This window comes from Onychomys torridus, chromosome 14, assembly GCF_903995425.1.
Source record: "Onychomys torridus chromosome 14, mOncTor1.1, whole genome shotgun sequence".
NCBI classification, from domain to species: Eukaryota; Metazoa; Chordata; class Mammalia; order Rodentia; family Cricetidae; genus Onychomys; species Onychomys torridus.
In genome coordinates this window covers 78,686,075-78,713,804 of record NC_050456.1, presented here as the reverse complement: position 1 = coordinate 78,713,804, position 27,730 = coordinate 78,686,075, and the positions used below count along the sequence as shown (strand labels likewise).

Below are 27,730 nucleotides of genomic sequence, written 5' to 3'. Positions count from 1 at the left end.
TCACTCCCTGGGATTAAAGGCGTGAGTCACCATGCTTGGCTGTATCCTTGAACAGATGGATTTCTGCCCCTGGAATGCTAGGATTAAAGGCGTGTGCTACTGATGTGGCCCTGTCAGTGTGATTGGCAGTGCCAGAACTTAGTAATTTGGTAACAGTTTTCTCTTGGTCTTGAAAGTTTCCTCAGTGAGAAGCTTCCATCTCTGTCTGGTAGCAGGGTGGGAAGTGGCCCGGGAAGGTGGGGAGTGGAGGGGTGGTGGGTAGGGCAGACTAGGGTACAACCGCTTCTACAGGCTGATGCCATCCTGTTTTCTGCCATTGCCACTCAGCTTTGTTGTGGTACCCTCATCACCCCACACTGCCACTCAAGCACACCCAGGTTTCAGGTTTGCAGTTCTGCTGAGTTAGAGTACATTTGTCCACCAGCTTCCCCAGAACTGTACGGGTATTGCCAGGCCGCTGTTGTCTCTCATTTTCCATTCCATAGTTATTTTTTTTCAGGCTGGGCCTTATGCATACTAGACAAAGATTGCACCATTGAGCCACATCCCTAGCCCCACAAAATATCATGAAGGACCCAGGCTTGCCAGCACTACATTGGTGAACAGAACAAAATTCCTTTGTCCCTGTGAAGCTTGCATGTTTTGACTGGGGTGGAGTCTTCTGACTGTAGGTAAAAGGTGTGCTGTGTTTTGTGGTCCTGCACATGGGGCTGTGGGTGGAGTCTTCTGACTGTAGGTAAAGGGTGTGCTGTGTTTTATGGTCCTGCACACGCGGCCATGGAGTCTTTGTGCTTACTCTTTCCTTTGATTTGGATACATTGCTGCTTCTATTTTTATGCTCATTCATTTTCTTGAGAGGGACCCACGTTGAGTAAGAGGAGAGAATGGAAGTGAGGGTCAGACCTGCACTGAAGACAGAGGGGCTAAAGAGGGATGAAGGGTGGAGGAACACCAGGCGGTGTTGAGTCTAAAGGGTGCCTGCAGTTCCTGTTTCCAAGAAGGGGATCCGGCTCAAGGGTGCCGTTTGTGGCACAGCAGCCGTGTGCATAAACTGTCTTAGATAACATGGAGCTGAGTTCCTTTAGTGCCTGAGCTTCTGCTGTGTAGGAAGAAATCCCTTGGAAATAAACAAGAGGGTAACAAGGAAATTGTTACCACTGGAGCCTTTTTAAAAGCATAAAAACATCCAGGGTGGTGGTGGCACACACCTTTAATCCTAGCACTCAAGAAGCAGAGGCAGGGCCTGCAGAGATGGCTCAGTAGTTAAGAACACACTCTTCCAGAGGTCCTGAGTTCAATTCCCAGCGACCACATGGTGGCTCACAACCATCTGTAATGAGATCTGGTGCCCTCTTCTGACCTGCAGAGACACATGCAGGCAGAAACTGTATACATAAAAAAATTAATAAATCTTAAAGAAGCAGAGGCAGGTGGGTCTCTGGGTTCAAGGCCAGCCTGGTCTACAGAGTGAGTTCCAGGACAGGTTTCTTTGTCTTGAAAAAAAACAAAAAACCCAAAAACAAAGAGTGGGGGGTGGGAATCCAAAGGTAAACAGTCTCCCTTACCTACACCCACAGCTGTTCGAAAGGCTGTTGCTCTGCTGCATGTCACCCTTGACAGTACAAGAAAGGAGTTGAAACAATTGACCCTGCCATTCTGTTTGAGAAATTAAATCTGCAAGCTGAGTATATTTATCATATACCACACCTTTAATCCAGTGACCATTTTGTGTTGATTGTTTGCTATTGAGAAAGATGCTGATTTTATAATTGGTGGCTAGCTAGCAATCCTTAAAGTAATTTTATTTTATTTTATTTTTTAGACAGGGTCTCACTATGTAGCCTTTGCTGGCCTTATAGTCCTGGCTGCCTCTAAGGTCTGCCTGCTTCTTTCTCCAGTGCTGGGATTTAAGAGCCACCATGCCCTCCTTAAAGCTTAGTCACACATGGATTTTTTTTTTTTAACCCAAAGTATTTGAAATCAGGTTGTTGAAGTCTTTCAAGTATATGAACAAAGCAGCTTTCTGGTGTACAGTTACAGTCCATGTCGAGGAAACATGGCAATGTGCTGTGTGAGCAGCAGATGGGGGTGTTGCTGGGAGGGTGCTGGTTCAGCTTTTTCTGGTTAGTTAAGGCATCAGGGAGGGCATTGGATTATAACTATAGATGGCGTTTGAGGTGTTTCTCAAACCAGGCACCAGAATAACTTTATATGACCAAAATGATAAACCCAGATACATTCCCTTCATAATAAATATTTAATTTTTTTAGAAAGCAAGGTTTATGTTCATGAAGTTTAGATAGCCCTTGTGAAATAGTTTAAGAGGATTTTCAATTAAAACTGGAAGTCTATTATAATAAATATGAGAGAAATTTAAATTGAGTAATATAGGTGATTGTTTATTTTAGTGGAAAAGGTTTCTTCCTTTCTTTCATGAGTGTGTGTGTGTGTGTGTGTGTGTGTGTGTGTGTGTTTGAAATAGGATCTCAATGTGTACCTAGGCTTGTCCTACATCGATCCTGCCTCATCTTCCTCAGTGCAGGGATTACAGGCTTGTGTCACTTGTAATGCCTGGATCCTGAGTAACAGGTTTTGAGGGTGGGGGCGGTGGGGTTTGTTTTGTTTTGTTTTGTTTTAGGTATAGCTGTGCACACCTTATCTGTTGAAATTTTATAATTCAACTTGGTGAGGTGGCTTAGTGGATGAAGTGCATAGGACCTGAGTTGGTGTGCTAGCATCCTCTCCCTCCTGAAGCTGGGTGGGGTGGGACACATCTCCAGTTGCAGAGCTGGGAGATGGAAATTGGAGGATTGGGAGGCTGGTGTGGGGACACTTGATGGCTAGCTAGCCAAGCCAGATTGGTGAGCCCCAGGTTATAAGAGACCCCTATCTCAGGAAATAAAGTGGAGAGGGAGCATGTGAGGTGTGACACCTGACCCCTGGCCACCACTTGCTCACACGTGGGGTTCATGCACCTGGGTATTCATTGCACACATACACACCACAGAAGCATACGTCAGAAAACCCCAACAACCCCAAGTGTACAGCCCAGTTGTGTCTTAGTTGTGCAGCTGCCGTGTCCTGCAGAGTGTCTCTTTACCTCACAGGGAAATTCTGCACGAGCCCATGGCCTCCGCCGGTGCCCTGCCACCTTAGCTCCAAGTTCACTGAGACATTCCCTTACACATTTGCTGTACTGTGGTGACCCCGCACCCAGGCCTTACTCTGTGTCTCAGGCTATTAAACTCATGGTGAACCTCCTGCCTCATCCGCCCCAGCACAAGGTGAGCTAACCAAGACCGGCTTGCCTAGCTTTTTCACTGGCATATTTTCAGGGTTCCTCTCCATTATACAGCGAATCTACAGTTTATCTATTCATCAGTTGATGGACAGTGTGTTTCTATTGGCTTCTATTAGGAGTAATATTATTATAATACTGGTATACAGTTCTTGTGTGGACATGTGTTTCTGTTTCTCTTGGGTTGTGGGCTGGCAGCTCTGTTTTTGGTGTTTTGAGGAACGACCAGATTGTTCTCCGTGGCAGTTGCCAGCAGCACAGGCCTGCCCAGTCCATATCCTCCTGTGTCTGACTCTGTTCTGCTTATTGGCAAGGACACCTGGTCCTCACTCTTGACTTGATGTGCATCTCATTAGTGGCTCATGATGTTGAACACCTTTTCCTCTGTCTGTTGACTGTCTGTCTGTCTCTTGTTTTGTTTTGTTTTGAGACAGGCTTTCTCTGTGTCATTTTGGATCTTGCTCTGTAGACCAGGGTGGCCTCGAACTCACAGAGATCCACCTGCCTCTGCCTCCCAGTGCTGGGATTAAAGGCGTGCACTACCACTGCCTGGCCTGTCTGTCTCTTTTTTTGATATTCAGATTCTTTGCATATTTAAAATTGAATCAATTTTCTTTTCATTGTTGAGTTTTTGAGTCATTTATAGGATACATCACATATCAAACACATCTCAGTCTCTGGGGCTTCAATCTGCCTTCTCCACCATATCTTTTGAAGTACAATGGTTAATTTTGATGAAGTCCAGTTTATTTTTTCTTTAGTTGCTTCTGGTTTCTTCACAGCTGAGAAGTCATTGCCAAATCTTTTTGTTTGTTTGTTTGGTTGGTTTTTCAGAGACAGGGTTTCTCTGTGTAGCTTTGCACCTGTCCTGGAACTCACTTGGTAGCCCAGGCTGACCTTGAACTCACAGAGATCCGCCTGGCTCTGCCTCCCGAGTGCTGGGATTAAAGGCGTGAGCCACCAACGCCCGGCGTCATTGCCAAATCTAAGGTCACAGAGTTTTACACCCACTCTTGCTTCTCTCTCCTCTCCCGTCTCTCCTCCCCCTTCTCCTTCTCTCCCTTTCTTTTTTGTCCTTGGTTGGTCAGTTTGTTTTCAGACACGGTCTCCGTATGTAGCTCCAGCTGGTTATGAACTCAATTCTGCACCAGCCTTCTTTTGTTTTTGAGACAAGATCTCTCTGTGTAGCCATGGTAATCCTGAAACTCACTTTGTAACCAGGCTGGCCTCGAACTCAGGGAGAGATCCACCTGAGTGCTGGGACTCAAGTTGTGTACCACCACACCTGGCCTATGCACCACCCTTCTGAGGCTGCTGGAATTACACACCATCTCCACTGTGCTCAGTGTCTCTTGTGAACTCAACAATCCTCCTACGTCAGCCTGCTGAGGCTGAAGTGAGACCTGAGCACCATGCTTAGGCTGCCTTTGTTTGTTTGTGTGTGTGTTTGTTTTGCCAGAGCTGAGGACCGAACGTGGGCCTTGCTCTACCACTGAGCTAAATCCCCAACCCCACTGTTTGTTTTTAAGACAGGTGAAGCTTTAGCATTTAGATTTGGGTCTTTGATTAAATTTTTATATGTTCATTCATTTGCATGTAAATGTCCAAGTCAACTATTTGTTGAAGAATCTAGTTTCCTCCATTGAACGACCGTGAGAGTTTTGAATGCAGAGCCCTCCCCGTTTTCATGTGTTTAAATATTTGGTCCCTAGCTAGTGCCAGGTTTTTGGAGGTTGTAGAAACTTAAGGAGCTGGGGCCTTCCTGAAGATGTTGCTAGAGTTGAGACTTAGGGATGAGCCTTGCCTGCTTCACCTCAAGTTCTCTTTTTTCCCCCCCGGCTGCCACTGGGTGCAGTGTAACCAGCCACCCAAGTCTCATGCCATCCGCTCAGCCATGGTGACTGTATCCTCTCAAACTGTAGATCAAGAGAAATCCTTCCTCCCATGAGACCTTTCAGGTGTTGTGCCCAGCCATGGGGAAAGTGAAATCATTTGTGAATGTGTGTGTTTATTTATACATTTTCAGTTATCTCTTTGTTCTTTACGCCAGTTATCATGGCGTCTTGATGATTACTGTTGCTGTGTAGTTGAGCACTCCAGCTTTGTTCTGTCTGAGATGGCTTTGGCTACTTGGGGTCCCTAGGTTGCCCATGCATTTTCTGTTCACTTTGTTACTGCTGAGAGCCTCACGGGGACTGGGATAGACGGCATTGTCTGCCGGGAGTACTGCTGTCCTAAGGGTTGTAAGGTGGTTTCTTCATGAGCACCCATTCTCCTATTCACATACATTGGCAGTATTCTTTGTTCTTTTTATTATAGCAAAAACATATAACGCAAAACCTGTCATTCTAACTATTAAATGTTCAATTCAGCAATCTTTTCACAATTCAGGATTCCTTTCCCACACCATTGTAAATGGGAATTGTTTTCTCAATGTCATTTACTAATTGTTCATTGGAAATGTATACAAGATATAGTTTCTGTGTGTATATTGATCTTGAGTCCTGCAAATTGCTGAATGAATTCCCTTATTCTAACAGTTTTTGTGGTGCTGGAATTAGAATGCAGGAGTTTTTCTTTTTTTTTCAACTTTTAGGATTTATTTTATGGAGTTGTGAAATGGAGGCGGCCTTTAGTGGCTGAGCCGTCTCTCTGGCCCGTTAAAATACCATTCTGTTTGTAGTTAAGACTTTTATGAGAAGCTGGTGTTGGTGTGTGGTTATTGTGTACATTTTGAGGACTAGGGTTTTGCTTGTGACTACTTTTATTGTTCTGTTACCATGCATAGTGCTGTTGACTCATTCACTCCCAGAATCAAACACTAAAGTGCCATTTTATGTTCTGATGATATAGTGAGTCTGTTACATTTATGCTTTGCTTGAAGAATGGGATTTGAAATTTATTGCACTATTATTTAAAAACTTGTATTTTATGTGTGGTGTTATACCTGGTGCCTGCAGAAGCCAGAAGTGTATCAGATCCCACAGAACTGGTGTTATACACAGTTGTGAATGTCAGTGTGGGTGTTGAGAACTGAACTCAAGGCCTCTGGAAGAGCTGCAGGTGCTCTTAACCACCAAACCATTTATCTCTCTAGCCTGGTGTGTGTGTGCGCGTGCGCGTGCGCGTGCGCGTGCGTGTGCGTGTGCGTGTGTGTGTGTGTGTGTGTGTGTGTGTGTGTGTGTGTGTTGCAGACATGCCACAGTTCTTGTCTTCCTTCCTTCGTGGTTCTGGGGATCAAAGGACAAGTTTGTCCAGGGGCTGAGCCATCTCTCCAATCCTGATTTGTGGGGGGGAGGGATTTTCCTCTTCCTCCTCCTCCTTTTTTTTTTTTTTTGAGACTGGATTTCACTATATAGTCCTGGCCATCCTGAAGATTGGTAGTTGACCAGGCTTGCCTCTGCCTCTGGAATGGTGGGGTTAAAAAGATGATTTTGATTAATAATTTTCTGTTAGAAACATCACCCGCTTTCTCAGTAATTTCTGGTTTATTAACATGAATTGTCTAAGAATTATTAAATTTGATCTTTATACTTTTTAATTTTTGAGTTAGAGGACTTAATCCGTTTATAAAGTTCAGAGATGGGGATGTTGGGGAGGTACTGTACCACAGACTATATATCCTTAGCTGTGACGTCTTTAAGTTGTTTTAAAGAATTGAAAACTAAACCGGGTGGTGGTGGTGCGTGCTTTTAATCCCAGCACTCGGGAGGCAGAGCCAGGCAGATTTCTGTGAGTTTGAGGCCAGCCTGGACTACAGAGCAAGATCCAGGACAGGCACCAAAACTACACAGAGAAACCCTGTCTAGAAAAAACAAAAACAAAAACAAAAAAAATAGAATTAAAAACCAGTGATAAACTTTTCTGGCCGAGTCATCCATTCTAAAGCCCTTGTCCTGTGAATTCGTCCAGAGAGTGCAGGCCGATGGCCATCCTTGAGCAGGGAGTGGGCATGGGCTGTGGTCCGGGTGTGATGTGGACTGCCCTCCCTCTGACCCCTGGCGTTCCTCACACTGCCGAGTCCCACTCAACTGCCACTGCTCTCTTGTGCTCACCACTTTTTCTTGGATTCTGTTTTTTGATATATTTCTAGGGTCCTTGTGGGTGTGTATGTATGTCTATATACACAGTGTATGCATACCTTGCACATGCATGTGTTCATATAACTAACACTTGGGTCTGTTTCCCTCTGAGGATTGAGATGTCTTCTGTTCTCAGTCGACTTAGAGTGCACGTGGAACTAGGGAGACATACATCTAGAGACCCTGCTTGGTGGTCATGTGGTTGCCCAGGTGGGTAGTAGAACTGTACAGGCCTCTCTTTCGGATGGTTAGAATTTCAGTGTTTTCTTCGGTGATGTTCAGTTTCCTCTAGACACAGCTCTTTGCTGACACTGGAGTGTCAGGGTTGGTAGTCCTTGGCTGTCCACTTGGCTCTAGGTTATGTAGAGAACTTGTTTGTAGTGTAGGTCAGCGGTCGTTCCTCTTGTCTCTCCTTCAACACTGACCCCTGTCGTTAGTCGCTCTCCAGTAGCGTCACAGTGGCAGTCGGTTGTACTGGAAGGTGAAGGCGCATTGCTGTGAGTCATGCCCATTTCCCCCACCCCTTTCACCGCCACCTCTCCTACCGTAGTAGTTCTTGTTGGCGGCATGCACATTTACTTCCTGTATTTACAGTCCTAGAGAAGAATTCTCAATAAAATGAACATTAAATGTTTTTGTGGGGAAGTTTAATGGTTGTTTCTCATTTCCTGAGGTTTGTTCTGGAGCACTGTGTCTGGAAGGAAGTCTGCATGTGGAACAGTAGGAAACCCTGCGCAGATCTTGCAGTCAAGTCCAGAGTGTGGCTGGGCTGGTACTGACCAAGTTTGGGAAGTATAGATAGTTTATGCTGAATACTGAAACTTTCCATCATGTTAGCTCTGCAGGGTTTGCACAGAAGTTTTACCAGCTCGTAAAACTTTTATGGCCCAGAAGGAACGCCAGCAATAAACAGAATGAATTCATAGCAACTCAACTGGGCATGGAGCTGGTTGTCCTGACAGTACCTCCACTGGAGATGCTGTCCCATGTACTGCAGACTGGCACTCACAGGGTTCTGTGTTCTGCTTGGAGAGTGTGCATGGGCTTGTTCAGCAGTCTTGAGTGGCGTGTCCTCCAGACTCGTTTCTGGCAGCCGCTGTCTCCCTTTACACCAGGAGGTCTGATTTGACCTTCCCAGTCACCTCATTTGGTTTAGTCGGGGCCCTACCTCTATGGGATGGGAAATTTGCAGTGAAAGGGAGCTGTCTGGAAGGGTATACTCTCCCTCCCTCTAGCCCTCACCTTTCTTGTGCTGGCCAGATGTCCACCCAAGAGCTATAGGGCAGCTTCCTAGGAACCTCCTGTGTCATGGAACCACATAGACACAGGCTGTGGGTGTGTGTGGAAGCCTTGTTTCTTCCTGTCTCCAGCCAGAGCACTCTCTGGTCCTGCCTTCCACTGGGTAGGAGGCTGTAGACTAGTTAAGAGGTTGTGACTGCCCCCTTTGCCAGAGGTGACTGGCAGGACCTCAGACCTGCTCTGAGGGAGCAGAGAGAACAGAAATGTGTGGTGTCCTCCCAGCACCCCTCTCTCCTGCCAGCATTAGTGGACTCTTTTTCACAGAGTGTCTGTATAATTCATGGACTCATTGCATGCTATACACTACTGCTCAGGATTCAACTACTGGCTGGAGACCCTTCATTGCTGAAGGTAGTGAGGACTCTGTTTTGTAAAAGGATCTCATGCAGCCCAGGCTGGCATGAACTCGTCATCTTCCCACCTCAGCCACCATGCCCAGCAGGACTTGGCTTTTAAATATGGGCTTGAGCTTTGTGGTTTTAATTGAGTTTAGGAAAAACAAGTTGATACTTGCCCATCTCTGTGAGCCGTGCTGTGTCCAGCTACCTCAGGTGTGTTTGTGCATAGCCCTTCCAGTTGCTAGATCTCCAGACACTTGCTTGCAGATGAGTCCAGATGGCAGGACTGGGCCGGGAGCCTCTTCCCACCAAAAGCAGTATGTGCACCCAGGAGCAGGTACAGCCCCTGCACTTCCCTCTGGCTCCCTTTCATCATGTGTGGACCATGTCTGTATGGCTAGGGAGAAATCCTTCGCACAGTTTAAACCAGGGCATGGTGTTTGTCTTTTAGTCAGCCTCATATGAAAGTCTTTTTCTGTCTTCTGGACAGATACAAATCCCTTATCACCTGTGTGATTTGCAAATGCTTTCTGACTGTGGGTTCCCAGCCTTCCCTTTTCAGTTTTTGGTGTTTGCCACCCCTTCTCCCCCATGAGATGTTGCCTTGGGTATGTGCTCACCAGAGCTCTAGCCTCAGCCTTGCAAGTGTCTGGGACTATAAGTACACCACTGCCCCACTCCACTGCCTCTTCTTCCTCTTCCTCTTTTTGCTTTTTTGAAACAGTCTGTGTAGCCCAGGCTGGCCTCAAACTTGTAGTCTCTTGCCTCATCCTTTCAAATGCTGGTATTATAGATGGATACCACCATTTTTCTTAATAATGTCTCTTGTTTTAAGGTCTGAAGTGGAGATCTGTGGTAGAATGCTTTCCTGGTATTCTGGATTCATTCTTCAGCACTGGGGGAAGCTAGCTTACTGTCATTGGCTCCTGGCTGGAATATATATATATATATATATAATCTCTATTGACAGATAATTCACATAGTATGCAACTTTCCTGTTTGCACAATTTGATAGACTTTAGTCCAGCATCCTCATAGGCCCATGACACCATCACCAATTCCTGTTTTAGAACATCGCTGTCTTCAATTTCTTTCTTTCCTTTTTATTTATTTTCTTTGAATGCCGAATGCCATTTATTGAAGGAGGGAGGAGGTCTTAAATACAGGCTTACAGCACAATGGGAGAACCCTGGAGGACAGAAGTTCGCTTCTGGCTGGACACTTTTAAACACGTTTTTATGCTTATAGTTTGGGTTTTGTTTTTTGACTTTTTGAGACAGGGTTTTACTAAGTAGTTCTGGCCGCTCTAGGACTTGTTGTGCAGACCAGGCTGGCCTTGAACTCACAGATCTGCTGCCTCTGCCTGGCAGAGCATCTGCTGCAATGCCTGGCACGCTGTTTTGATGAAATCTAGTTTGTCTGTTTTTGCTTGTGTTTTTGGTTTCATATCTAAAATTGTCACATAACTCAATGTTACCAAGATTGGGACCAGTGGTTTGTTCTAAGTGTTTCCTAGTTTTAACTCTTGGAGGAGGTTACTGAAGAGGCCATTCTTTCCTGTTGGACTCATGGTGGGGGGCAGTGTCTGCTTTTGAGTTTCCCGTGGGTGTGGTGGTTTGTGCCTGGTTTCACACGGATGTTCACGCATGTCTCACTCCACCTTATCCTTAGAGACATGGCTGTTACTGAGCCTGGTGTTCACTGATTGAGCCATGTTGACTGGCCACACTTTGAGGCATCCTCCTGCCTGTTTCCCCAGCTCTGGAATTATAGGTGTGTTGGTGGTGTTTGTTTTGTTTTCAGATATGGATTTTGGGATCCAAGCCTCAGTGCTCAGGCTTGGGCAGCAAGGACTTTACCCACTGAGTCACCTCCTCGAGTGCATGCTCTCCCTCACATTACATTTATGATTGATTTATGGGGGGGGGCATGTGGAAGTCAGAGCATCAGTTGGGAGCCAGGCTCTCTCCCACTCTGTTAGTCTTCTAACTCCGATCATTGGCTTGGTGGCAATGCTTTGCTCACTGGGCCATCTCGCTTTCTTTTTTCTTTTTGAGACAGGTTGTAGCCCAGCCTGGCATTGAACCCATGATGCTTTCTGCCTCAGCCACCCCAGCAGTAGGAGTGAGCTACTGTGCCCAATGTTAGCTTCGCATGATGCCCTGAGATACTCCAGTGTGTCCTGAGATACTTCAGTGTGTCCGGCAGTAGTAATCCATTCTTTTTTAAGTGTAGTGATAGTATTTATTATATGAACAGAACAGATTGCCCCTTCACCTGTTAGGGAACATTTGGGTGTTTTTAGATTTTGATAGATCTGTCCATTGTTTCTTTTACAGTTACCTTGTCTGAATTCAGTCTTTGTGCTGCACCTGTGTTAGCTTCCTGCACAGGTTTGGGATGGTAGCAACCAGATGTGCTTAGAGGAGAGCGAGATAATTTCCTGAAGTTAAACTTTTCCCTTCAACTAAGAGGCATGACCCCTCTGACGGGCCGCGCTCAGAACGGCTCATCATCCCGTGAGAAGCCTTGCCTGTCACTTGTCTGAGTTCAGCAGCACAGGCTGTTTTGATAATGTGTCATTTACTAATGATTACATTAAAAAATAACAAAAAAGGGTCAGGAGCTAATTTCCCTTCTGGCTTTTAAAATGGAAGCATTTTAGTGTTACAGGAAATATAAGACACGGATGTGGAAGATGAAAATAAATGGTAACAGATATAAATACCAAGTGTTACCATGAACTTAGACCTCACATTTCCTCCGTTTGCTTAGATAGTATCCATCCTTCAGGTTTTCAAGATAACAGTATGATATCTCTGATACTTAAATGTTCAGAAAACAGTAACTGCTGTTAGCTGTGAAGTGGATTTACTACTTACCTAAAAATTAGGATTCAATGAGCAAAAGATTTTTATAGTATTAGGTGAGTCCTGCCTTTCGCGTCTTTTAGATAGGAAGGACTGTAAGTCTGAATGAGTCTTTGCAATCCTAGTGGTTCGTGGTGTTTGGAGAAATGCTTTTGTGGGTGGAGGTCTAGGGTCTTGGCTGGTCAGCCCTTTGGGTGCCAGAAAGAAGCTTGGCCACATGAGAAGGACCAGTAGACAGCCCCTGAATGGACTTGCATGCCCCTTATTCTCAGATTTTCCAGATTACGGGAGTTTAGCCACCCACGTTCGCTTTAGTTTGTTGATGCCTTGCAGACTCGCCCTCCTGGTTAATCTCCCTGCTTCCTTCCTGGTGCAGTCCCTGCTCTAGGTGCCAGTCTAGCAAGTGCACTCAGGCCTCAGCCTGTGACTGCTGTCATCAGAAGCACTTTAGAGTCCCTGGGCATAAGGACTGGAGCCAGAAGACTTCAGTTGTGTCCTGTCAGACATCCCCAGCAACCACGGTTGAGTCTCCTCTTTGTCTTCCATTCACAGAAAACTCATGACCAGAGGCATTCTGGGAGGAAGAAGTGCAGACAGTCCCTTCCTCAGTGTCATGCCCTTCCTGTCATAGCAGCCCCAGCCCATGCTAGTGTGGGAGCATTGCTGTGTGTTTAGAATGGCTCAGCCCAGTGCTGGGAAGGAAGGAGGAACTCGGTTTTGACTTCTCATCCTGCACCTGCACAGTACTTAAGTTCATTTCCCATGTTGCTGCCCTGGAGACAGGCATTGTCCTAGGTTCTGTCTGCATGCTAGATCTGTCCGTTTGATCTGGGGAACCATTCTGTATTGCTTTTTGTCTGTAAAGTGATTGCGTAGAACTTGAGGGTGGGGGAATGGGTCACTCTCCACAATTTGAAGTACTTAGTTCACAATAATATTGGGATTAGAAAACTATATCTGCGATGCTCCTGATAGTCTGTCTTGCTCACCTGTCAATAGATTACACTCCATGGTACAAGATCCAAAATGACTCTGTTGAGTATGTTGTGAAATCTGCCACTACCAGATAACCCCAGGGTCTGGCTTTAAAAACTGTGTGTGCTATACATTCTCCTTGCTCCATCCTGGGAGGACATCATATATAAAGTCCCCCAAGGGCTTTCCTCAGTAAATGTGGGCAGAGTTAAATCTGGACTGGGAGACTTTATTTCTCAGATTAGATGTTAGGGGAAATGATTAAATTGGGACAAACCAGGGGCCTTTGTCTCTGTGTCCCTATTGGAACACACTGTTTCAGCAAAGGTGATTTGCCAGTTACCTGGCGGATGCCGCAGAAGACCCCAAGTACTCTCAGCATGCAGAGCTGGTTCTTTTAATTTCACCCTCAGGGTGAATAATTACAGATATTGAGTAAAATTTTTGGAATTGTTGCATTTAAAGAGTGGTAGAGGTGAAGAGGGGTAGGAGTCCAGAGTTTGGGGAAAGGCCTGGAAAATTATGTAGTGGAGAAAGGTCGAGAAACTACTGCTGCTTCCTTCTGGAGGAGAGATGGTTTTATGATCTCTTCTCCATCATTGAGCTCTTCATTCCCAATATTAAGTGAAAGAAACAGACAAACGGCATGCTGAATTCAAGATCCTCTTACTGAATTACATTTTGGAATAAGTTGGTGCCACAGGGTAACAGAGACAAGACCTCCCCCCCCCCCCCCCCCCCCCCCCACTCCCCACCCCCCGGTGTGTCTTGGCTGTTGAACCCCAAAGCAGGAAGTCAGAAGCTCACTGGAAAGGCCCTTGTGACAGGGTGTGACGGTCTAGCCTTTGCCTCTGCTTGGACTGTCCTGGTCTGTCCCAAGACCATACCTGGTGCCTGGGAGAAGGTGGCCTCTAGGGACTGACACAGTCAGATCTTTGATTTAGTCTTAGCCTGGGGTCGAAGCCCTGCTGTTTCCTGTGTGATGTGGCCACAGCCCTTAGTTGTCTACCTGTCAGGTGGGGCGCTGCGGCACAGCCACATCGCTGGTGGTTGGGACGGGTAGCGGAGTGTACCTTGCACTCTGATTCACATCTGCTCAGAGGCTGTCATTTCAATTGCAGGTTACTCTACAGCTGTCTCTCCTTTCCATGCTCAGCTTAAGTTTTGCCCCATGTCTGTCTTTGTAAAACAAGGTTAAACAAAACAGTATTAAGGCTCTTACAATAAAGATTCTACTTGCACTGGGCGATGGTGGAGGCAGAGGCAGGTGGAGCTCTGTAAGGTCAAAGTCAGCCTGCAGAACAGCCAACACAACACAGAGAAACTGTCTCTCATATATATATATATATGCTTGCTACAGGAAAAAGTACATATTTTCCAAAATATTTTTGGCCCCCAAAGCTGCAGGGCACTGGACCTTACTGTGTTCTCTGGTACCTCTCTCTTGTTGAGGTTCTTGGGAGGGCTCCACTCCCCACCCAGTGAGTGTCCGTTGGGATGATACTGAGGGCCTCTTACCACAGGGTTTCAGGGCTGGGAGGATGGCTCAGTGCAATGTGAGGACCTGAGTTCTCAGCACCTGTGACAAGCAGGGTGTGGTGACACACACCTGTAGCTCTGGTGCTGGCAGGGTGGAGAGACAGGTGACCCCTGAGGCCTCTGGCGAGCTAGTCTAGACAAAGCAGAGCTCCAGGTTCAGTGGAAGAATCAAAGATGGCTTCTGATGTTGACTTGTGGCCTCCACTCATCCATCCACTAATGAGTGTGTGTGCACATATGAGTGCACGTGCACACATACACACAGGTTGGGGTGTCTAAAGCATTGTAAGTCACGAGTTCATGAGTGCTGCTGCCCTTGCTGCTCGAGACTCAAGCATTCCACTTCTACAACTACCAGTGTTTTGTTGTTATTTAACATTTATTTACTTATTTTGTGTGTGTGTGGCTGGGGGCTGGTTATGGTGCAGACCACAGAGTACACATGGAGGTCAGAGGACAGCCTGTAAGAGTGGTTCTCTCTCTACTGTAAGGGTTCCAAGGATGAAACTCAGGTCATCAGCCAGCCTGGCAGCAAGCACTTTTCCCTACCCATCTGTCTTGCTGACACCAAAAAGCCGTCAGTTTGTACTCGGGGCACCATGGGCCTCTGGGCCCTTTTCAGCCTGTCTTTGGTTAGCTGGCAGAACCCCCAGGGAGACAGTTCGGGGAAAGCATCCTGGCTTCTAGTACGTTACTAAATCTCTACCTTCTCCCAGCAGATGCTGTGGGCCAGGTGAACTGGTTAGGGTTTTGTTAGCTTGACAGAGCTGGGTCATCTGGGAAGAAGGAGCCTCAGCTGAGAAAATGCCTCCATCCGGATTGGCCTGTAGGCATGGCCAGTGGGGCATTTTCTTGATTAATGGTTGATGTGGGAGGGTCCAGCCCACTGTAGATAGTCCCATCCCTGGGCAGGTGGTCTTGTGTTCTATAAGAAAGCAGGCTGAAGATGCCAGGCAGTGGGGGTGCATGCCTTTAATCCTGGCACTCGGGAGGCAGAGCCAGGTGGATCTCTGTGAGTTCAAGGCCTGGTCTACAGAACGAGATCTAGGACAGGCACCAAAACTATGCAGAGAAACCCTGTCTCGGGGTTGGGGCGAGGGAGCAGGCTGAGCGAGCCATGGAGAGCAAGTCAGTAAGCACCATCCCCCATGGCCTCTGCTTCAGTTCCTGCCTCTGGGTTCCTGCCGTGAGTTCTTGCTTTCACTTCCCTGGGACAGTGCTGCATGTGGCTGGGATCACTGCCTCCTTAGAGGGTTCAAGTGGGGTGCACCATCTTTGAGCAGGAAGTCGGGACACTGCTAGGTGATGTGTAGCAGCGAGGTGGACGGGAAGGGGCTTGTTTCTGTAAGAACAAAGCAACTTCAACTAAGTGGATGTGAATGGAGAGAAGGAACCTGACAGACATGGGATACAGCCAGTGAGAGGCCTGAATTGGTTTGGAAATTAGGTGTGAATGGCTTCATAGGGGCATAGGTGGCCCCTCCCATGACTGTATACTGCTGGAATGAAGGTTTCCCATCTGGTGTTGACTCAGCTCAGCCTCCCCACCCCAGTGGACTTTCACTGCCCAAGCTTGTGGCTGGCTTGGTTCCTGACTCACTGGTAAACAGCTTCCTCTGACACGAAGAGTGTTGCAGGTCCACAGGTCCACTGGGGCTTCTTGGAAGGGTCGGGTCAGTTTTCTCCAGCTCATGGCTCATGGTGGGAGATTTGTAGCTGCCTGCCTGGGAGGCAGGTGGCTGTCATTTTACAAATACCTAGTTATCTGTACAGTGAGTGTGATTTGTATCATTTGAGCACAGTTTTCAGAACCCTTATGGGGAGTATTAATCTCTTGTGCCTCACTAAGAGCAAGTGCCTTCAGGAGCCGCCCATGTGCCAGGCGCCCACCCTATGTCTCCTATGATTCTGCCAGCTCTTCCCTTTGCCTCCTCTAGTTCTTCCTGGCAGAGCTTTCTTGTCTATAGGAACACTTGGGCTTCCGTTTTTCTTACAGTTTGGATCTCATGTTTCTCTTTCATGTGTATGTTCTCGTGGGAGTGTGCCCGTGTGTGAACATGAAAGGCCAGAGGAGGATATCAAGGATTTTCCTCTACTGCTCTTTGCCTTTTGGGCTAGGTTGACTGTCTGGTCATTGAGCTCCTAGGACCTGCCTGTCTCTGCCCCCTCTGCTGGGACACACACAGCCATGCCTGCCCAGCAAGCAGTCTTACTTACTGAGCCATAGTAGGCATCCTGGAATTCGGTCTGTAGACCAGGCTGGCCTCAAACTCAGAGACCCTCCTGCCTCTGCCTCCCGAGTGCTAGGATTAAAGCCATGTGCCACCACTGTCTGGCTTCATAGTAGTTATCTTGATTGATACCTTTTGGGCAACAAGAGACTCAATAGAGATCTACAGCTCAGTGTAGAACTCTTGCCTGGGACTCTAGATTTGGCCTCCAGCTCTGCAGAAAGGAAAAGTTCAGTGTGGTCTAGAGAAATAACAAGTCTAGCTGAGTAGATGTGGCGGTTTAAGCCTTCCACACAGAGAGGTAAATCTCTTTTTGGTGGCTTGTCAGTGTGACCAGTTTGTGGCTGTGCTGGGGAGAAAGCAGTGGCTAAACCATGGGAGGGGACCTAGACTCCAACTTCACTTTGTGAAGGGGGATCTTGGTGTGTGGGAGTGTTTCAGGATCCCCAGAGTCTAAAGGCTGAGAGAGCTGGTACTGGAGTGAGCCATCATGGGCTCTAAGTTAAAGCTGTGAGATCCCTTCCGGTCCTGTAGTGGCAGGGTCCCTGTGGATATATATCTACTGATTTGGCAGCATTTAGTGTTTAGATGTAGATAGGCATTGATCGACTAAGCAAGAGAGTTCTGTTGTAGTTTGTCTTTAAGACAGTCTTTCTCTGTGTAACCCATCCTAATGCCTCTGCCTCCTGAGTCTTGGGTTACAGGTGTTCGTCCCTGCACCTGGTACAGTTCTGTTCTTGAAACTTAAGTTGTTGCATGTGGTCTTCCCGCTCCATTTATAATGTGTGTCACCGGGAGAGTCGGTGCCATCACCAGAACGTCTGCCTTTTTTAACCTGTGTTGTGTGAGCTGGGAAAAGATGGCTGCTCTTCAGAGGACCAAGGTTCCATTCTGAATACTTACACGGCCGCTCACAACCCTCTGTAACTTCTGTTCTAGGGGATCTGACACTGTCTTCTGGACTCTCTGGGGACTGCACATGGACACAATCACATGCAGGCTGAACATCCATACATAGAAATAGTTCTTTTTGAAACAGGGTTTCTCTGTGTAGTCCTGGCTGTCCTGGAACTCACTCTGTAGACCAGGCTGGCCTTGAACTCACAGAGATCCACCTGCCTCTGCCTTCTGAGTGCTGGGATTAAAGGATTAGTAAAACTAATATTTTGTTTTTATATTAATTGATTAATTTAAGAATGGTCTTACTACTTATCCCCAGCTGAGACCACATATTGCCATACATTGCCACATGTCACCATACCTGGTTCTTTGACTGCTCTGGTTTTGTTTATTATGTAATAGGTCTTAGGAGTGTATGACAGTGGCCTGATCCAGGATGGGGGGAAAATCTTTTTTCTTTCTTTTTTTGTTTTTTGGTTTTGAAGACAGGAATTCTCTTTTTAACAGCTCTGACTGTCCTGGAACTAGCTCTGTACACCAGGCTGGCCTTGAACTCACAGAGATCCACCCGACTCTGCCTCCTGAGTACTGGGATTAAAGGTGTGCACTACCACCACACGAGGAAAATGTTTTAAATAAAGATATGATTGTTTTTATTGTATATTATGTATGTTTTGCCTGCATGTAAGTATGTGTACTGCTTGAATACCTGGTGCCTGCAGACTACAGAAGAGTGCATCAGATCCCCTGGAGTTACTGATGGTTATGAGCTACCGTGTAGGTCCTGGGAATTGAACTCAGCTCTTCTGCAAGAACAAGTGCTCTCAAATGCTGAGCCATCTCTCCAACCCTAGTGTTCTGTTTTGTTTGTTTTTGTTTTGTTTTGTTTTTAAGTCCAAAACAGCAATAGAATGCTGTCTTAGGGTTTCTATTGCTGTGAACAGACACCATGACCACAGCAGCTTTTAAAAGGATAACATTTAATTGGGGCTGGTTTACTGTTTCAGAGATTTAATATCCATTATCGTCATCGAGAGAAACATGGCAGCATGCAGGCAGACATGGTGCTAGAGAAGGAGATGGGAGTTCTACATCTCGATCTGCAGGCAGCAGTGGATTGTACCACACTGGGCATAGCTTAAGCATAGGAGATCTAAAACCCCACAGCAACACACCTACTCCCAACAGGGCCACACCTACTCCAGCAAGGACACACCTCCTAATGTGGGCCAAGCATTCAAACCCGAGTCTGTGGGGGCCACACTTATTTAAACTTCCACAAATACTGTTAGAAAAGACATTGTCTCCTTTACACTGGAAAGCCCTGTAGCGTTAACTTTTGTTGTTTGATTTTGTTGTTCTGGGATGGGGGGGGGGGGGGTTCTCTGCCTCTCTCATCCCAGCCTGACATCACTGAATCTTCTACTTCAGTAAGTCATGCTCCTTGCTCATCAGGATGCTGGGAAGTGTGCTCTGGACCCTGAGGTGTCCAGGTCATCCTGCGCCTCTGCTCCTCCAGGACGGCGGCCTATCTAAGTTGCCCTGGTTTTCTCTTGAGGCATTAGTGGCAGGGTTCATCTGACGAGTGTGGCTGTCCCCACTCTAAACTCACTTCTTGTGACGGCCATTAGAAATGGTGTTTGAGTCCTCTTAGTAACCGTTTCAGACTTAGAGAGAAGGAAGGATTGGAGAGTAAGTCCTCACATGACACTCCCTGACTCCTGAATAGTGTTTCCTGTAAACACAGATATTTTTGTAACCACAACTGAAGTATCAGGAAGTTAACCTTAATATGTCACTGCCTGCTCATTTTGGGACACAGGTGAGGTCTTGAGTATCCCATTTTTTCCCAGCTGAAGACCTTTTGTTTGTTTGTTTGTTTGTTTTTTAGAGACAGGGTTTCTCTGTGTAGTTTTGGTGCCTGTCCTGGAACTCGCGCTGTAGACCAGGCTGGCCTTGAACTCACAGAGATCCGCCCGGCTCTGCCTCCTGAGTGCTGGGATTAAAGGCGTGCGCCACCACCACCCGGCTTGAAGAATTTCTTGATATCAGTACCAACTTCCTGGTTTGCAGTGTGTGTTGTTGGGTTTGTTACCATCGTGGACCATCTTTCCTTGAACTTTTCTTCACATTACAGGGTGCTCTGGCTTGCCTGAGGAGACCTGGCTCCTTTGGTGGAGGATATTGAGAAACTGAAACCTGGTATTAGTAGCTCATTTTTTGTTGGAGTTTCTGTTTCTAGGGCCCCAGGAGATAGAGCTTGATCAGATGTCTGTGTACACCCATATATGTCTATGCTCATTTCTATATGTCTGTCTGTACCTCAGTATGTATATTTGAGACAGGATCTCACTATCTATGTAATGGAAGTGGGGAGTCATGCTGACCCTGTTGGATTCCCCCACAGACTCCCACTTCCTTCCTGTCCTTCCACTGACTTTGTCTAGGTCTGTGTATTTACGTGATCACTCCCAAGTAGACCAGCTCACCCCTCCATCCTCAACCTCTTCCCTAGTACAGAAGTCTTCCTTGCTCTGTCACCCAGAGTGTGAGCTCTGCCTCCTTTCTGTTTTGGCCTAAAGAAAGTGCTAGATGAGGCTGAGAGATGGCACAGTGGTTAAGAGCTCTTCCAGAGAACCTGAGTTCAATTCCCAGCACCCACATGGCAGCTCACAACTGTGTCTAACACCAGTTCCAGGGGATCTGACACCTTCACACCAATGCATGTAAAATAAATAAAAAAAGAAAGTGCTAGATAAACCCTCAGGTGCTTTCTTTGCCGGCTGCCATTGTGTCTCTCTTTGTTATGTTGATTTCCTGGTTTTACTCTTGTTCTTCCTGTAGCTGTCCTGTTTACCAGGCTGACCCTGGTAACTCCGCGTCAGCCTTTTGAGGATACCTGGGCAGGACTGTTGAAATGTACAAGCAACAAACGAAAGTTTGGCCAAAGAGTAAAAGGACAGCTTGACCAGACAGTGAAGCGACCTTAGGACGGGGATGTGGAACCGTGGCTTGAAAAGAGGGGGCAGCCTGGAGGGACAGCCTGGGTGTGGGCTCCAGGGGACACAACTGCCGAGCCCTGGGAAGGATTTTCTGTGCAGAGAGAAGAAATCTATTCCCTGGAGCGTTGAGTGACCACTAAGGTGGCCGGCCACCTGGTTGTTACTAGGCATCACAATCTGAGTCGGTGGTGGAGGCTGGGGCTTTTCTCTGGACCCCACAGTGAGGGTGGCTTCTGCCTGAGGAGGAAGAATCACAGAATTAGGCAAATCATGTTCAGACTACTTAGACACATGTGGGTGGTTAAAAACAAGCATTAAAGTCTGCATTTCACACCTGCTAAGAGGGGAGCAGTAGGTGCCATAAAGGATTAAATGGTTTTGAAAGCCATTTAACAGAAAATAGGATTAAATAGGATCTTCAAAGGATTAATTGGTTTTCTAAACCTTAATAAAATGATAGGTAAAAAAAGAACCAATTAAAATTTATTAAGATAATATTTTGCCCTGTCTCAAAACCAAAATAAATAAATATATAAAGATGATTTTCCTTAAACACTTTCTATAAAATGAAAATAGTGTCATTTGTTTAAAACAAGGCCACAGTGTGGAAGAATTTCAATTACAGCTGCCATGTCTCAACAGAAGGAGGGTAAGGCAGTTCTGTGCCCAGCGGGAAGAGCATCGTGTAGTAGGGTAGAGCACACCAGTGGCTCACTAGCACAGCTCACTGCAGGGCTTCAGCCCTCCAGGGAGCATCTGAGAGCTGTGGTATTGAGAGTGTGGTCTGGCTTAGGTTTGCTTGGGAAGGCATCTCAGGAACTATAAAACATTTCTGTGTTCTTTGGAGAGTCCAGGAATTTCATCCTCAAAAATAATTAAAATAATAAAAAGTGAGTGTGTATGCAAATGATCATTGTAAATGTATTCACTCTATGAAAATAATATTTATTAAAATTAATGTATTCAATAGACTCAGCTCATAAGTCTACCAAAGTGATCATTGACTGATATAAAACATGAAAATCACAAGTAAAATAAAAACGGAACAGAGGTTTGTAAGCAGTCAGTCCAGGAACAAGAGCTGAAGTGGTAACGTGGACCAGTTCAGTACGCAGGTGAGACTTTTATAGGTGGAACTTCCTTTGCCCCAAGTGCTTCTGTGTGACAACCAGCTGCTTGTGTGACGGCCCTCAAGCTCACGCCCCGTTCTGTGGGGTCCAGAAAGCCCCACTGCTGTTTGCATTTGTGCTCTCGGGGGGCTTGTGGGGTAGGTGGCCGGCAGCTCCCTTCCCAGACACCTTTTTCTCCCGGTTTATAACAGAAGTCCAGTCCCTGTTTCTCCTCAGCAGAGTGGAAGGTGCTGTTTGGTTTCCCCTAAAAGAAACCAAGAAGTGGCTGTCTAAAAGACTTGTTACCTTTGGGTTTGTTGGTTTGTTTGTCTTAAGATTTATTTATTTATCATGTATACAGTGTTCTGTTTGCATGTGTCCCTGCAGGCCAGAAGAGGGCGCCAGATCTCATTACAGATGGTTGTGAACCACCATGTGGGTGCTGGGAATTGAACTCAGGACCTCTGGAAGAGCAGCCAGTGTTCTTAACCTCTGAGCCATCTCTCCAGCCCATCCTTCAGGGGTTTTAAGAATGGTTATTTTTGGTGATACTTGAAAGAAACAAGCATGAACTGTAGATGACCCTTTAAGTTCTAACTTGAGGGTTTTCCTGATAGACTGGCCTTAAAATCCAGGCTTTGTGCATTCTGTTTTCTGAACTCCGTGCTGCTGGCATTGACAGTGATGGGCTAGAGTCCACTGCGCCTCTGAAGAAAGCCCAGAGTCTTCTGTTGCTTCCAGTCTGTTGTTGCTGGGAATACAAACAATAGTGATTGAACCTTAATAGTACTGAGCAACTGTGTAAGGAAAAATATAGAGAAGTAAGGTTAACGATATGGACGTCAATGTAAAGTCTTTAAATTAGCATGTTACACATTTTGGCAGAGCTAGTTTTAGATATTAATTTGCCCAGTTTTCCAACCACCTAATGTTCTAGAAACCTTAGAGTGCTGGTGACACGTGCCTTTAATCCCAGCACTCAGGAGGCAGAGGCAGGTGGCGCTCTGAGTTCGAGGACAACCTGGTCTATAAAGTGAGTTCCAGGACAGTCAGGGTTACACAGAGAAACCCTGTCTCAAACAAACAAAAAAGGAGAAGAAGAAAGAAAAAGAAACCTCTGGTAGTTAGGGCAAATGGAAATGTGGGTTTGGGTCTGACGGTGAAAGCAGGCGGGCATCCACGACCAGCATACTTGCCAGGTGGGCAGACTGGGCAGGAGGGAGACTGGCCAAGAGCACACTTCTCTAGAGCCGCAGCCCAGCCTTGCTCCTGGCATTTACTAAGTCTTGGGAGAAATGAGCACCTCTCTGAGTTTCCTGGGATGACCATGCATTGCCATACTGGTGGAGGTGGTTTTAGTAGGTAATATTGTTTCCTTCTTGGGTCTCTAAGGGAGTTGAAGATTTCCTTGTTAAGAATTTCAGAAAGGAAACTCACTAAAGAGGTGTAAGCGTATAAATTTGAAAGATGTTATAAGACAGTTCTGTTAGTAATATAAGTTAGGATAGAAAGTGAATCAGATACATTTTGAACTTACCAAAATAGGATAGATAATGGAATTATTTTCTCTGAATTTGTCAAATGCAAATGGACTAGACATTGTTTAGGTATTTATTGCATGTATATATGGTATATAGTTATTGTAGTTTTATGTATAGTTTTTCTTATATTAGTTATGACTAGGAGCTCCAGCTGCTAGTGGCTACCAGTGTTCCATGGTATTAACTGGTTTGAGGCTTTCTCCCTCCATCTTCTATTTTCATATGGTTTTTTCTCCTTCCTGCCTCTGTCCAGATTTCCTTCCTACAAGAACACCAATCTTGTTGGCTTTAGGGCCCACCCTGTTACAGTATATGACCTCATGTTAACTTGGTTATATCGGTGAAGACATTGTTTTCAAATAAAGTCACATTTTGGGGGAACACTTCATCCCAGTACTACACCTTCCAAAAACCCAGCTATTTACTCATCTATAGAACATGGACAGTAGTAGAGTTACTCTAAAGAGTTGGTGTGAAGAATACATAGCAGCATGAAATGTCTGACTGGCAGATGTCACCAGCAGAGATCGCCTGTCTTACCAAGGACCATGTACAGCTCCCTGAGAATGCTAAAGGCATCTTTGAGTCTCACTGTCCTGCAGGAGCCTCCTGTTTCCATAGCTGTCCCCTAGTTCCTGCATCACACAAGTAGGCACCACAGAGACACCTCACCCAGCACTCTGTGATCATTTGGTAGAACTGTCCCTTATGACGTTTGGGGGCATGCCAGCTGCTCTCTCAGTGGACCAACCTTGGATCTGACCAGGAAATTTAGTTTTTGTTCTTGTTTTTTTTTTTTTTTTAAACCAGGAGCTTTTCATAGCAGTGGTATTTGCTGCAGTAGATTCTGAAGCGTGTAACTGTTGACAGACACCCACACTCAGAGAGACCTATAATGCAGCGTGGTACCTCCATCGTTTAGGTTTTAATAGAGTGCCAGTGTGCTGGACTAAATTGGCATCTTTCTTTCTACTCACAGCTAAGCCGTTCACACAGCTTGTGAAGGACATGCAGCTTCATCGGGAAGACTTTGAGATCATCAAAGTGATTGGAAGAGGGGCTTTTGGTGAGGTAAGAGGACTCCCTCTGCATGGCCTGGGCAGTGCCAGCCCCATACTTCTTGGGCACCTGTCCACTGGCATCATCTGGAAAGCTCTAGGTGGATAAACTCTGAGAAACAGAAGTAAAAAAACAAAGTTTATTATTGGTGAATTACCCTGCATATTTTGGGGCCCTAAAAAATAGCTTCTTGAAGATAGAAGTTTTCAATTTATTGCTTGAAAAAAAAATTTTTTTTAATTCTCTGTCTTTCCCTTTTTGTTTCTTTGCTTTTGAGGGTGGGGAGCTGGGGTGTCAAGATCTCATGTAGCCCAGACTGGCCTTGAACTCGCTATGTAGCTTTACTTTTGATCCTTCTGTTTTTGCCTCCCAAGTGCTGGGATTCCTGGCTCTTGACATTTTCCTAAAACTGCAGGAGGGGCTAAGTCACATCCTATTCTGTCTGTCCCAGGCACCTTTCTCTGGTCCTCCAGGGCCATGCACTCTAGTGAGGTCTGACCTGATTCCCTGGCTTGCCTTGGAAGTACATTTTAATCAGTGAGGAAGAGTTGAGCAATAACAAGGTTATGCATCCTACTGGGTGGGCATTGTGCTCTGCCTGACAGTGACCCCATCAGGCATTACCCGCTGGGTACTACTGTAGAGTGCTGCCAGGCAAGCAATGTAGTACAGGGGATCCATTTTTCTTATTTAAAAAAGCAAACAAAACAAAAAATGAAGGAAAGTAATTTAGAGAGTGGCTGCTTCTCTCTAGGGTCCCATCTGACTACAGAGTCCAAACCAGTCGTGACACCCCCACTCCACTGCCAGGTGGTGATGGACTCTGTGTCCCCCAGTTCTCCCCTCTGCCTGCCCATATCTCCTCTCCAGAGCCACCTCTCTCAGCCCTTTCCCAACCGGGGAGAAAGGCTTTTCCACAGCTCCAGGCTGTCTCAGTCCCGCTCTGGATAATTCCATACAGAGTGCACAGATCTCAGGACATTGTTTGTGCCTGTGCCTCTGGAACCAGCACCCAGTCAGCGGAGTGTCTTCATCCAGACAGTGATCCTTCTGTGTTCACTGGAGGGAACTTTTTATGTGAATGAGCCACAGGTAAAACCTGAGTTCCACATGAAGTCAGAACTCTTAAGTGGTCAGTAGCTTGCTTGATGGTGTGGTGTGGGTTTGTTGAAGATTGAGAGAAAGTCTGGTAAACTCAGCCAGCTTCCACCCAGTCCGCTGTTTGCCTGCAGTGGTGAGGAACCCACCATAGCCACAGCATCCCTGCCTGAGGGAGGACACATCAGACGGGAGCAGGGTTAGTAGGTGAGATGAAAGAAGGGAAATTCCTTTGCCAGGATAGTTACAGTGTGTGCCCATTGTGTGTATACAAGTGTGGGTAACACTTGGAGGGAAGGTGTTGAGAACTTGTTGCAAAGCTCGGGTTTTAATGAGCTTCATAGACGGCCCTTAGCTGTATAGGCTCCTCCCAGGTTAAGAGAACCAAATCTCCTTCCAGGCTGGGCCTGCCCTCCTCTGTCTTCCCTCTCTCCCTCTCTCTGTGATGCTGGGCTCAGCCCAGGGCCTCTGGAAGGCCTTGAAACGTTTTCTTCCTCTTTTCATTTTTGGTGTTTGACAAGTGGTGTCATTGTGTGGCCCTGGCTGTCCTGGATCTCACTCTGTAGACCAGGCTGGCCCCAAACGCACAGAGATCCGCCTGCCTCTGCCTCTGAGTGCTGGGATTAAAGTTCTGCGCCACCGTATCTGGCTATCTTTTGTTTTAAAGGTTTTATTACTTTGGTTACATGTGTGTTATATGTAAGGCTATATAAATTTATGTGCACTGCCTGCATGCAGGTACCCATGGGGGCCAGAGGGTATCAGATCTCCTCAAACTGGAATTACAGTTTGGACCACCAGGTATGGGTGCTGGGAACAGAACTTGGGTCCTCTGCAAGAGCTGTCCTTAACTGCTGTGCCTTCTCTTCAGCCTCTTGGCCTTGCAGCTCTTACCACCCACTCCTGCCAACTCCCATAAGGTATAGTAGCTCATACCTGTAATGCAGCAGTTGGGAGACAAAGGCAGGAGAATTGCCATGAGTTTGAGTCCAACCTGGGCTATATAGTCCTATCCCAAAAAACAATAAATAAAGAAAACTGCAAATTAAAAAACAAAAAATAAGCAAACAAACTCCTCTTCTCTTTGTGTACTCTTCTTATCCTTTGGTGGTCTCAACATCATCTGTGACTGTCCTTCCAGGTCCCTGTGGCCTGGGCTTTGCACCCAGCCCTCCTTGCTCAGTCCCCCAGCCAATCTGCTCATTTTCCTGTGGCCATACACCCTGAGGTTTCCCCTGCCATAAACTAAACCTTTGGCCTCTGACTGAGGTTACTGCAGCCTTATGTCCCTGAAGTGTGCCAATCTTTGTACCTGTCTCTGAAAGCACTGAGCAAGTCACAAAAGGTGTGGGCAGTTGCCAGTCATTGTTGGGGGAAGTTTTCTTCCTATCTGACCCGTTTGAGATTTGTGTTTATAAACATGTAATGTGTGCGTTTGTGGGGCACAGGGTGGTGTTCATCCTGAGTCTTCCGTGTGCTCCCATCAAACAGGGTCCTTGGCATGTCTCTGTCATTGTTACCACAGCTCTCAGTTCCTCTCTTCAGCCTCTCATAAAGTACCTTCTGGGGTAGGCTTTCACATGCCACCAGTCTGCCTGTTTGCTCTGCACCCTCAAGACCCTGTCCTCAGGTGAGAACACGCAGACCGGTGTAGTTTTCCTGCCTGGCCCACAGTCAGGACAAATCTCTCACCTGCCAGGCACATAGACACTCAGACCCAACCAAGTAAACACACAGAAACTTACACTGTTTAGAAACTGTATGACCGTGGCAGGCTTCTTGTTATCTACTTCTTCTATCTTAAATTAACCCATTTTTATTAATGTATACTTTGCCATGTGGCTTGTGGCTTACCATTACCTTACATCTTCCTTGTCATGGCGGCGGTTGGCAGTATCTCCCCCCGCCCCAGCCTTTACTTCCCAGAATTCTCTTCTCTCTTGTCCCGCCTATACTTCCTGCCTGGCCACTGGCCAAACAGCATTTTATTTATACAGCGTGGATATCCACAACAGACTGGGTGTCCTAGTCAGGGTCGCTACTGCAGTGATGAAACACCATGAGCAAAGCAGACTGGGGAGGAAAAGGTTTACTTGGCTTACTCTTCCACATCAGGCCATCATTGACTGCTCAGGACAAGAACTCAGACAGGGCAGGAACTGGAGGCAGGAGCTGATGCAGAGGCCATGGAGGGGTGCTGCTTACTGGCTTGCTCCCTATGGCTTGCCCAGCCTGCTATATAGAACCCAGGACCACCACAATAGCTTGTGCCTTCCCGTATCATTCACTAATTAAGGAAATGCCCTACAGGCCTGCCTACAGCCAGATCTAATGGAGGCATTTCCTTTCTTTCTTTTTTGTGTTTTTGTGTTTTGGGGTTTTTTTGTTT

At 46.5% G+C, this 27,730-nt stretch overlaps 1 protein-coding gene across 4 annotated transcripts in view; it reads left to right on the top strand.

The window, feature by feature from the left end:
* Cdc42bpb (CDC42 binding protein kinase beta) overlaps positions 1-27,730 on the top strand; it is a 96,348-nt gene that overhangs the window by 9,525 nt on the left and 59,093 nt on the right. For all 4 annotated transcript variants that reach the window (XM_036206617.1, XM_036206620.1, XM_036206619.1 and 1 more), the window contains exon 2: positions 24,164-24,255. In XM_036206617.1, coding sequence (XP_036062510.1) covers positions 24,164-24,255 — 92 coding nt within the window. The remainder of the gene's footprint in view (positions 1-24,163; positions 24,256-27,730) is intronic.